The sequence below is a fragment of the Punica granatum genome, chromosome 6 (genome assembly GCF_007655135.1).
Source record: "Punica granatum isolate Tunisia-2019 chromosome 6, ASM765513v2, whole genome shotgun sequence".
NCBI lineage: Eukaryota > Viridiplantae > Streptophyta > Magnoliopsida > Myrtales > Lythraceae > Punica > Punica granatum.
Window position 1 is genome coordinate 4,870,306 of NC_045132.1, and position 11,659 is coordinate 4,881,964.

Below are 11,659 nucleotides of genomic sequence, written 5' to 3' on the forward strand. Positions count from 1 at the left end.
AATCAAAACGAAAATATGAGGATATCATACTCTAATAAATCATTAATAAATTTGGATTGCAACTAAGTTGAGGCAAGATGAGGCCCCAAATTCAGCTTGTACTGCTGAAGTGAACATCCCATGTCTCGAAGGCAGACTTTTCTACAAAGACTCTTGAACACTTTAAACCCCGCCACTCACGAGCATCACATGACAATAACCCTATTATTCCAATTCAAGGTGAAGAAGATACCATAAAGGATGGACTTCCTAATTCGCTTCGTTGCGTCACACGCGAAAGCCAAAAAACATGACACTGACTAAAAGACGGAAGGATCCAGGCCCGTTTAGGTGCAGAAAAGAACGCCCTACCACCTGAGCTAATGGTAAACCATTCTGTATATATTACGGACGCAAAATAGGAAAAGGAAGCCTACTCGCCCTGTACAGCAGACGGACCGGTAGTGATTTCTTTGTTAATTAATAATTGTAGTAATTATAATTATATGATATAGACCGGTCCGTCTCAGGCCCATCAATGTTGGCCTGATGGGCTGGCCCAGTTAAACATTGTCCATAAACTGAGGACAAAGGCTCATTAATTATAATATTATGGAAGAGTATTGATCCGCGGGATGCGAGGAAACCTCGCTGTCTCGACCAAAAGAAAAAAAATGAATGGAATAAACGATACAAATAGACAGTCTATTAACGAAAGTAAAGATATTTCATAGGAAAAATAAAATCAATTATGTTGCAGTCCATTACGAAAAGAATATAGGGACCCCCTGGAACAAAATTTGCTTTTATACTTTAGCCCTTAAATGACTCCATGAAGGTGGAAATGCCCTTCAAAACGATGGCAGGCTGTAGCATCTAATGAAAAGGAATGCAGAAAGAATTGAACTTAATATAACACAACATTAATATTAAATATAAGAGAGTATATTGGGATGGATGTCAAGCTTTTTGGATCGTCAATTCGTCATCCGCTTCTAGTATCAAAATAATCGGGTCGATTCTATGTTCGTGTGATAAAGTCGCTCATAATAAAATGAGTGATCATGTGGAGTAGAGTTTGGTAGCCAGCTAGCTTCTGCGGGAAGGCTAGCACCGTGCTCTCTTGAGGGGCGTGGAGACCGCTGATAATGGATGGGCTGGTGGCTGTGCGGAGGCACTTAGGGATGCAAGGCTGACCGCACTTTCAGTTCGTCGGGCATTTCTATCATTGCTTCAGTCTGCTCAAGCGCCTTGACAACCTCCTTCATAGAGGGGCGGTCCCCCGGATCCTTTGCGAGGGACTTTTGGGTCAGCTCTGCCATCTGAAGGGCGGCCTTGAATGAGTACTGCCCCTCAATCCAAGGGTCGACTATGATCTTGAGTTTCTTCCTCTGGTTAAGGAATGATCTGGCCCACTCGACCAGATGCTGCCCGCTCGGTTGCATAATGTCAAGAGCCCGTCGGCCAGTGAGCAGCTCAAGTAGTACCACGCCGAACCCGTACACGTCGCTCTTCACAGACAAATGCCCTGAGAGACGTCAAGTTCAGGATTCAGCGATCCAAGAATCTTGTATAGAATTAAGACAGAACTCTACGTTAACATACGAATAACTAAAAGATTTGTTGTCACCTGTTGCAAGATATTCCGGTGCCATATAACCATCCGTGCCCATAACTCGGGTCGTCACATGTGACTCTCCACCCGAAGGTCCTAATCTTGCCAAGCCAAAGTCCGCTATTTTCGCGTTATAATCCTGCAGAGAAACAGAGGGAAAAAAGAAAGGAAGTTCTTTATAAACAAAAAAGAATATAACTAAAGGAAGTCTGCTATTTTCGCATTATAATTCAGCAATTTAAAGCTGATTTGGCTTCTAATGAGTAGACCTGGCTCCATTTGGATTGCTTGGATAAATGAGTATATAATCAAAGATAGGAGGCTATGGAGACTAAAAACCCCAAGTTTGCGTTCTTATGCATGGAGCAAAGTACTGAAGTTGAGAGATACAGCCTACCCTCTAATTAAACATGAGATAGGGGATGGGCAACCGACTAAATTTTGGTTTGATAATTGGCACTCCAACTGCCCCCTCATTAAGAGCATGAAGGTAAGAGGTTTTGCATCCCTTCACATTCCTACTGTGTCTGAAGTTCTAAATGGAAGAAGATGGTTGCGGAGGAATTGCAGGGATATCCGCAGTCAGGAGATCCAAACCATAATCACTGGTACTCATTTGTTAGAGGATATAGCTGATAAAGTTGTGTGGTTGGCAGATAAGAAGGCAAAATTCATGTGGCTAGTGCGTGGGATGTTTTGAAACACAAGGAGAGTCGTGTGGGATGGCACAATCTTGTCTGGAGGTCTCCTAATGTTCCAAGATTCAGTTTTATCGGTTGGCTAGCTGTCAAGAACAAACTGGCCTTTCTGGATAAGATTGCTCGTTGGAATTTGGGGATGAATAAGTCATGCTATTTCTGTAATAAGGATGAGGAAGAAAGCAGGGATCATCTTTTCTTTTCCTGCAATTTTTTCTAGGAATGTATGGGCCAGAGTGCTGCAGGAATGTGGGATTTTGAAATCTGTAGGTGGCTGGGCTGATGAGATCAGTTGGGGCATTAAACATCTCGGTGGCAAATCCTGTCAAGCTGCTCTTTTCCGACTTGCGTGGAATGCCTATGTCTACTTCATATGGAAAGCCAGGAACTTAAAAGCCTTCAAGGGGGAGGACCCATCTATCGAGAAGACTTGGGGAGCTATTCACAGCACTGTTCAGGCTAGACTGCTTAGTTGCAGTGTTTTGCTCAAGAAAAAAGGCCAGCATCAGCAGGAAAATCTTCTAAGACAGTGGGGTTTAGTTGTTAGCTGATATGTTTCCAGTTTTGGAATGTCGTGGGTTGGGTCATCATCTGTTATTTTGGTTGTTTGGTCTGTGGACCTCTAATTTTCTTGAATGTTGGATGAACCGCTGGTAACTATGCTGGGTCTTATTAGGCCTTGTAATTTGCTGAGTATGAATGAAGAGCTATGCTGGAGTTCATCCAAGAAAGAAGAAAAGAAGACTATACTGCGTTGACAAGTCATTGATTCAGAGCTCCTTATCCCATTCAGAGAATATGCAATATGCCATTAGAGAGCGAAGACTAACCGAGTCGAGAAATATGTTTGAGGACTTGAAATCTCTGTAAATGACTTGCTTCTCCGAACCATGAAGGAAAGCAAGACCTCGGGCAGCTCCAATGGCGATTTTGAGTCGCTTCTCCCAAGAAAGGGGTTGAATCGAAGGATTACCTGAAAGATTGAGGATAACCGAAATATCGTTACTTGACGAAAATCAATGGACTAAGAGCGGTCTAGAACACTTCTGATTATTCAAATTCTTACTTCTGAAAAGATGGTTGTCTAAACTTCCTTTTTGCATGTATTCGGAAACCAAGAAGCACTCTTTATCCTTCCAGCAATACCCGAGTAACCTAACAATATTCGGGTGTAAACGCCTTCCAACGAATTTCATCTCCGCCTGCAATTTCCCAACAATACATACAGAATCTGTATCAGTACTATTTCAAGAATTTCATTAGATTACAAGCAAAACTCTCATTAGATTGTCGAACTGATAATTTTTCCGATTTCCCTATAGAAACCACTGAAAAATAAAACGTTTAGGAAACTAGAAATAACAAAGCAAATCTTTCATAAAGTTCACCAGATCGAACACCTTCATCAGTATGAAAAAGGTAATACTAATCTTTTGTTCTGCAATGAGTTAAGAGGGCCCTTCCACCGAAGAAACATTTCGACGCTTGTAATCAATCACCACGAGAAAGCTAAGGGAATGGAACATTCCCTCTCTAAAGGTGGGTCCAAAATTTTTGCACATTCTTAGCATTCAGCAATGGTGATGAAGAGGGAGAAAAGGAAAAGGTTCGCTCCATCTGGTTCCAACAGTATTTTCATTTTCATTTTCAAGTCAGTTTCAGTAACAGAAATCCGTGAAAAATAACAGAAACCCATTTCTTTCGGGGGAATACACTTCCTAGTCCTATGCAGAGTAACCGCGGTGTGATTGGTGGTGCACTTTATTGCACTTGTGACTTTGACGTGGTAAATAAATTGTAATCTATTGTGCACAAAAGCACTTTGATGCAGTTGTAGCGGCTATGCGTTGCAGATAACAATTGTCTGTTATCCATGACAAGTTACACCACAGAGGAACCAAATCCGCATCTCTTACTGCAAAAGGTTAAGTCACTAATCATAAAAGATCAGAAATAGGGAATAACATAGATTAGTTAATTACTTACCTGCCATTCATTAAAACCTTCAATACTTTCTGGGTTCAATTTCTTGACTGCAACCGGGATTCCACTGTCCCTTCTAGATAGGGCTAAGGTTTTCTCATTGAACTGCCCCTTGTAGACACTCCCAAACCCACCCTCCCCGTGGAGAACCTTCTGTCTGAAGTTACCAGTGGCACTTTCTAATTCGGAAAACGTTAAGAGCTTCAAATTCGGTATCAAGATCCGTCCATCCGGTTCAGCGTCCCCTGCCGCCACTGCCTCCAAGAACCGCGCATTGCTGCTCGTGGTCGAGAATCCCGTGGTATTGCTGTAGTAGTTCGATGTGCCTGGAGAAACAGCATTTAGTTAAGAATGTTCTTGTGGGTTGCTAGTCTATTGACTGAACCTAATCAAGGAAAACACCAGAATACAAAGTTCCATATGACAGACAAAAAGGATTGAAAGACCGTACCAAAGTTTGAATGGAAGAGAGGGCGGACTAAAGTTACTGGTAGCTTACCTATGCTGAGGTTAGACATGCCAACCAATTCATTATCTTTGGTTGGACTTGTTGACTGTCTTGCTGTATGCTTGAGAAACTCTCCTGCCTTATCCTCACCAAGGTCAGTATCATCTCCACTCAGTGATGAGGGACCAAGCGTAAATAAATGTCTCCATCGGAAGCTATCCTGTTTCCGAGGAGTAGAGTCTCCAGCACATGAGAAGCTTGCTACTGTCAATGGACATTCTTCTAATTCCAATGGCTTGGCAGCCTCCTGGAGCATATAGAAACAGCCAAAGTCTCCACAAACATTCAAGGGGACAAAAGTCTGTTAACATTTATAGGGTTAAGAAACTCCGTTACCTCATCCTCGAGGAGCTCTGTATCTTTGCAGGCCAATAACGACGGGAAGAGCGTCAAAGGTTGACTAACTTCTGAGGTGCTTGGTTTACTAGTGGCACTTTTTAATTCAGAAAACGTGACATTCTTCAATTTCGGTGTCAAGATCCGTCCATCCGGCTCAGCGTTCCCTGCCGCCACTGCCTTCAAGAACTGCGCATTGCTGCTCGTGGTTGAGAATCCCGTGGTATTGCTGTAGTAGTTCGATGTGCCTGGAGAAACTGCATTTAGTTAAGAATGTTCTTGTGGGTTGCTATAGTCTATTGACTGATCCTAATTAAGGAAAACACCAGAATACAAAGTTCCATATGACAGACAAAAAAGATTGAAAGACCGTACCAAAGTTTGAATGGAAAAGAGGGCGAACTAAAGTTACAGGTAGACTTACCTATGCTGAGGTTAGACATGCCAACCAATTCATTATCTTTGGTTGGACTTGTTGACTGTCTTGCTGTATGCTTGAGAAACTCTCCTGCCTTATCCTCACCAAGGTCAGTATCATCTCCACTCAGTGATGAGGGAAAAAGCGTAAATAAATGTCTCCATCGGGACCTATCCTGTTTCCGAGGAATAGAGTCTCCAGCACATGAGAAGCTTGCTACTGTCGATGGACATTCTTCTGATACCAATGGCTTGGCAGCCTCCTGGAGCATATAGAAACATCCAAAGTCTCCACAAACATTCAAGGGGATAAAAGTCTGTTAACGTTTATAGGGTTAAGAAACTCCGTTACCTCATCCTCAAGGAGCTCTGTATCTTTGCAGGCCAATAACGACGGGAAGAGAATCAAAGGTTGACTAACTTCTGAGGTACTTGGTTCTGGAAATTTGACAGAGCCTCCCACAGTTGAATTATCATAACTTGTTAATTTAAGTTGTCCTTGTCCTTCCCAAGGAGGTTCTTGTAGCATTGATTCCTCGTCCTTCTGGTATACATACATGTACATACATATGTATATTGTGAGATGTGACGATTATACATTTGTGACAGCGAAAAGATAAAAATCGAACGCATCGAATTATTGTGGAAATTGTCTAATGTATGAGGTATGGTGTGAATGTGCAGTTGCCTTAGACAATGTATATCGCATCCACTGTGCACAATATTTAAATGGTACTTACCTCATCCAACGCAGATCCAGATTTGCCCTTGGAACACTCCTCAGGACGAATTGCCACTTGACACGGCGGCTTCGACATCACATACTTCTCAGGGATTTCCTTCAGCTTTTCCTTAACTTGTAACCGTCTGTGATCTTCCTGACTACAATCTTGATCACCTGCGTTACATATATTTTATTCCAGAAAAGGTACTGTTTTAGAGGGCCCGTCTAGGTACCGGGCAGACCAGGCGGTGAAAAGAAAATATACAAGATAACTCTTTTGGAGAAGAGGTTCTCGTTTTCTTTTTGAAACATCTCTTTTGAAACAGAGCATGAAGAGGAACTATAGATTGTTACTTAAATAGACCAGACCAGACCAGACACACCTTTTTTTGTTACTGACCAGATTACCCTCATTGAAAGAGCTAACCCAACATTCGCTGCTCTCTGAAAGGTCTCCCAGTTCTTCCAAAGTTTGGAGAACATGGTACCAGGAGTTACCAGATGAAACATGGTAATTGGTAAAGGCACCAAACCTTTGTAGCTGCTATCTGTCGGAACTTTTCTAAGAGGTTAGGCGGTTGGTTTAAACTGCAGAATGCCGTATCAATTTCCTACTTCCAGTTGGATGAGGAGTACACAGTGGTCAACCTTACTTGGAAAAGCTTTAATCTCCTATCTAAGTTTTTGTAAAGTCATGCGGCAAATATAATATACACTTATCCAGTCCACTTCAGCATGTACGTAAGTTGGGATAGGCATGCAATGACATGAAATATTGAATTGGATCCTAAACTGTAGATTTCTATGATGTTTCAACGAAATACCGGGATACCAAAGCCCAGTTGCATGACTGAAGGATGACTGTACCTTTATTACATTCTTCCAATCGCTTCTGCAATCGAGCCCTTCTAAGCATTTTCTGAGCTCTCTTTTCCTTGACAGCTCTCCTCAGAGTCGCCCATGGTGAAACTTTTATGGCTTTAAGCTTAGGCCATCTCATTGCTCCCTGCCCTGATTTGATGTTGTGCTTCTGCTTATGCTTGCAACCCAGTGGACTCCAGAGGGGTCCAAATTCAAACTGTCTACCGAGATCCATCTCGCTATTGGCATTCGTGTCTGTTGGACAGGGTACTAGTTGTGTCAGTTCATCCATAATACTCTTTAGTTGCGAATCTTCTGACAGATGCATCTGGCTGGCAGTAGCATCAGGCGCTCTCGTGTCTGTCGTCGCCCAGATAAAGATCTCAAGCAAGCATTTCGTAGTTACCAAAGATTACTGCTTAACTAAAATTCCATGACCATATCACAAAGCAGAGAATCATAAACCCACATGGAATGTTATTATATTTACCAAACTCTTGCTTGCATGACAAATTTGAGAAGTTCTACCATGACAAAAATTCGGAAAGCAGCAAGTACCAAGCAACTTACCATTACCATCCTTCACGATGAATGCATTGGATATGCCCTCGCAAATACAAATCCCTCCACATTCATCTGTAAGAGTTTTCACTCCAAGCTTGAACTTCCCACTCTTTGCAATGTCAGAGCTGTAGTTAAAACAGAAAGCTCCGAGTGTTCCCATCCCATCCTTTAGGGTCACTTGCAGATTACCAGTCATGAGTAGGACATCCGTTATTTCATTTCTTTCAAAATCCTCCCTTTGCCAAGTATTTCCACTTTCTTCATCGAAGTCTCCTTCAAGTGCTGAAACTGTCAAATTTAACATCGATAATGCACTGTCTTGCACCACATTACCGGTGATTCGGTCTACCAAGATCACATGGACAGGAGATCCTTGTTCACTTTTGACCTCTTGACCAGTAACTAGAAGAGATGGAATCCTAGTTACAAACTGCAGCTGCAAACATCTCTGGCTTGGGAGATGGATACCAGCTATTAGAGAACTGTACCAAACAAAGTTTGACAAAGGAGTTTCCTAGTTAGATTAAAGAAGTTTCTGAGGAAAAAGTAAAACAGAAGGAATTGCTTTTAATTTGTCTTCTAAATACTCAGAAACAGTCAGAAAAATAGGCAATGAAGGTAGTAGATAAATCAAGGTACTATTTACCAGAAAAACAAAATCAAGATACTAAATTAAAATTATGTTGAAACTTATTATTATATTTTTGGGTGGTTTTTTTTTTATCATCAAGAACTATCAAGCATATACCTTAGGAGAAAATATCTACAATCATCAAGCAAGCTGTTAGCCACTTTTCAACTGGCTAGATGCACTTGTTACATAACCTTTTAGGCTCTAACACTAGAAAGCAAACAAGTAGATGCTCATACCTGTGAGTTGGTTGTGGATCTAAATAGGGAACCTCCGGCTCGTTTAAGAAATCAGTAGGAAATCTCCACTTCAACTCGATGAGCTCTGTAAGATCCTTTGGCTTACCAGATGCATTCATTGCCCTAAATCCAGTGGTCAAGATCATGTTCATCCAAGAGTAATGGGTTGATGCTTTAAATGTAAATCTGCTCAGCTTCTTCATATGAGCAGTCTCAAACGCACTCAAACTCTGTTTATAAGCTGAACTACTGCAGGGCTGACTCAATATTCGGATGGCATACTTCTGTAGCATTGGGAACTCACGCCCAACGCAATAAGCCCACCAATCACCTACAAGAAGATATGAGTTAAAAGAAGCATAAAAGATTGTTGCTGCTAGCAATAAATAAAAGAAAGCAAGATAATTACCTGGGTGACATACTGTCCGCATTCTGTTCGCGGTATCTGAGAACTTGTTTGGTTCTTTGCTTCTCTTGTGATACTTAATGATTTCTTCCAGGAAAGCATCTTTATCTTCGCTAGCTACCAAGTGGGTCACTACAAATTCCATGGCTTCCATTATTCTGGCCCTATCCTTAAACAACTCACTGCACATATATGCTGGGTTTAGAAAAGCTGCAGCAGCATGTATTGGATGGACAATCTTTTCCTTCAACGAGTTGAAAATCTGCCATAGTCTCTCGTATTTGTCTGGATTGCCACCATAAATTCTTCTCATTCCTTCAGTTGCCATTTCCATTGCCACATACAAGTACCCGGAAGATGAACCATATCTATCAACTAGATAGAGAACTAGGAATAATGACTCTAGAGCCTGTACTATCTCTTCCACTTGATTCCAAAACTCTAGGCTACTAATTATCTCAGCCACTTCTTTTCCCAGGTCTGACATACTACAACCAAAAGACTGCACAAGTTGAAGTAACTGATCTTTGACAACAATGATCGACAGTAGCATAGTGTAGTTTGAGGAAAAATCTATTGCTTGAGGCTGTATTAACTCCCTGTTGTTGGTGTACTTCCTCATCAGTGACAAAAGATCGCTATTCCCATAAATAAGAGTTATGAGACATCTGGCTTTATCAAATGCCAACTTAACCCACTCTATTTCCATGTAAACGTCCTCAAAACTTGACTGGATCTCAGCAGCAACACACCTAGTGACGTATATGTGAGGAAAGTCGCTAGTGAGCCGAGCCCTGGTAGGTCCCCAACCTGGAATGCCATCAATGTATTGCACAACATTGTTTGGCCCTATAGTCTGGATGCAGAAACAGATGATTTCCTCTAAGAAGTGGCCATCTAATTCGCACTTCGGGACTTTGAACGCATCCAGTAGCACTACCCCTTTCCACGAATAGGCCATGATGTTAACCAAGGATTGATTCTCTTTCTCATTGAACCAAACATCAGAGATGAGGGTACAGCCCGTTTCTCCCCATGATTCCTTCACACTTCTCACATGTGCTTCGATCTCGCTATGCAATTTGGGAATTAGCAGAGTTTTGAGTGTTGAATAACTTGGTAACTTATAAGAAGCACCAAATGCAGCCACAGCATTGATGAAGTCAATAAAGGAAGATGACTGAACAACATTGCAATCAATGTTGTTTGACAGAAAGAACTTCGCAAGCAAATCATCCGGCTCACAGATATCATTTTTGTGACATACTTCTGAAGAAGTTCCATCGGAACTACTCGAAAAGTATTCGGGTTTTGGTCTCTTATTGGCACCTTTAATCGTCTCAGCAGCAAGTGCTTGGACATGTTTTGGGACCATGGTGCATATATCTACATCACGTCCTTTGATTCCAGATAAATGGGATTTAACTCTAGGGGCACCCCCAGCAAAATCTCGTTTGCAGAAATTGCACTTAAAACGCCCACACAATTGCTCTGCGTATTCCCAAAAAGTGTCTGCCCGCCTACCCATGACGTCCCGTGCACCCTAAGCCAAGAAACTGTTCTGATAAGCTAAAAGATAATGGAATGCTTACAATTTTTTTTTTTAACTATTGAAGATACACTGATCACAGGCCCATTACATCAACTGCTAAATATACCGGTCCCTCAAATTTTCACAATCACTGCAGCCCACGAAAAATTTATGACAATCATGACATTAGATGTCCCAAAGGATTCAGGTGCAGTCACTGCAGGAATGATCAAGTCAGAAAACAACCTAGATTAATAATAAGTCATTTACTACTGTATATAGCACCAAGTTGGACATGAACTATCGTGAGCATATATAAGATTCACAACGGTATCACCAATGCAAGGAAGTAACCAGAAAAGTTCTACAGTTACGTGTACAATGATGATATACCCGGCGGGCATTACTCGGTTATGACGAACCAGCCACTGAGCCACAAAGAAATAGTTGATTGTATCTATTCAATCCCACAGAAAAATGTAGAACTATACTTCACCTGTTCACCGAATCAATTCCAGCCAAAATCTTTGCTGCTTTGCTGTTTCAAGAAGATTCTTTTCTTCTTCTGTCCTTTAAAATCACTGAGTCAACCAATTGTTGAAAGGAGGTAAGCCGGGACTGTCACCAAAAAAAAAAAAAAAGACTGGATAATATCTCAACAAAATTTAAAACTACTGAGTCAGAGAAAATCCAGAAGGGCAAGGAGACAATTTGTCTATTACCTGTGAATTTAGCTAATCAAACTGCTGGCAAGAGAGAGGGGGACAAAGAGGAGGAAGAAGGAGAGAGATAGATGGATGTCGACATGGTGAAAATATTATATATACAACATGGGACGATACAGAAGTCCAAAGTCCAATTATTATAAAGTACGGAGTCTGTGCAATAATAAAATACGGGGTTTAAAATAAAATGCGTGGAAATTTTAAGTTACGCGTATTTTTTTTCTTCCTTTTTTAAGAGGGACACGTCACTTTTTTTCTAGAAATACGTGGCATATTATTTGGGATAAAATGCATTCACCTCCCTTTATATTTCGTGAAATGACACTCAATTTCATTTATTGAGAAAATATACACTTTGTCACATCTGACTTATTTGACCAAATCATTGTAAAATTACTAATCGAAAGTCACAACTTTTAGATTTCTTTCTTTCTAGGAACAT

The 11,659-nt window shown here is 41.2% G+C and overlaps 1 protein-coding gene across 5 annotated transcripts; it reads right to left on the bottom strand.

Annotated features, from left to right (window-relative positions):
- Positions 1-768: 768 nt before the first annotated feature.
- LOC116210710 lies at positions 769-11,302 on the bottom strand. Of its 5 annotated transcripts, none has more exons than XM_031544713.1 (16): positions 11,215-11,302; positions 10,989-11,110; positions 8,965-10,504; positions 8,556-8,886; positions 7,692-8,167; positions 7,128-7,376; positions 6,277-6,434; positions 5,889-6,080; positions 5,544-5,799; positions 5,120-5,367; positions 4,775-5,030; positions 4,279-4,601; positions 3,359-3,494; positions 3,123-3,265; positions 1,610-1,733; positions 769-1,507 (listed from the first exon to the last, which is right to left on the bottom strand). In XM_031544713.1, exons 3-16 carry the CDS (start codon positions 10,487-10,489, stop codon positions 1,158-1,160), a joined length of 4,767 nt encoding a protein of 1,588 aa, XP_031400573.1. In that variant the 5' UTR covers positions 10,490-10,504; positions 10,989-11,110; positions 11,215-11,302; the 3' UTR covers positions 769-1,157. The 5 variants fall into 5 exon arrangements, with proteins under 5 accessions (XP_031400573.1, XP_031400572.1, XP_031400569.1 ...); XM_031544712.1 differs by having other exon boundaries at positions 5,544-5,796; positions 7,128-7,481; XM_031544709.1 differs by having other exon boundaries at positions 7,128-7,481.
- Between the last annotated feature and the right edge of the window lie 357 nt (positions 11,303-11,659).

Bases quoted from the DNA above. Each gene is read 5' to 3' on its own strand.
- LOC116210710 (XM_031544709.1), bottom strand. From the start codon at position 10,489: ATGGGTAGGCGGGCAGACACTTTTTGGGAATACGCAGAGCAATTGTGT. The intron at 5,368-5,543 runs GTAAGTCTACCT...CAGTTTCTCCAG, and splicing joins CATGTCTAACCTCAGCATAG to GCACATCGAACTACTACAGC. The intron at 5,031-5,119 runs GTAACGGAGTTT...TATATGCTCCAG, and splicing joins CAGAGCTCCTCGAGGATGAG to GAGGCTGCCAAGCCATTGGA.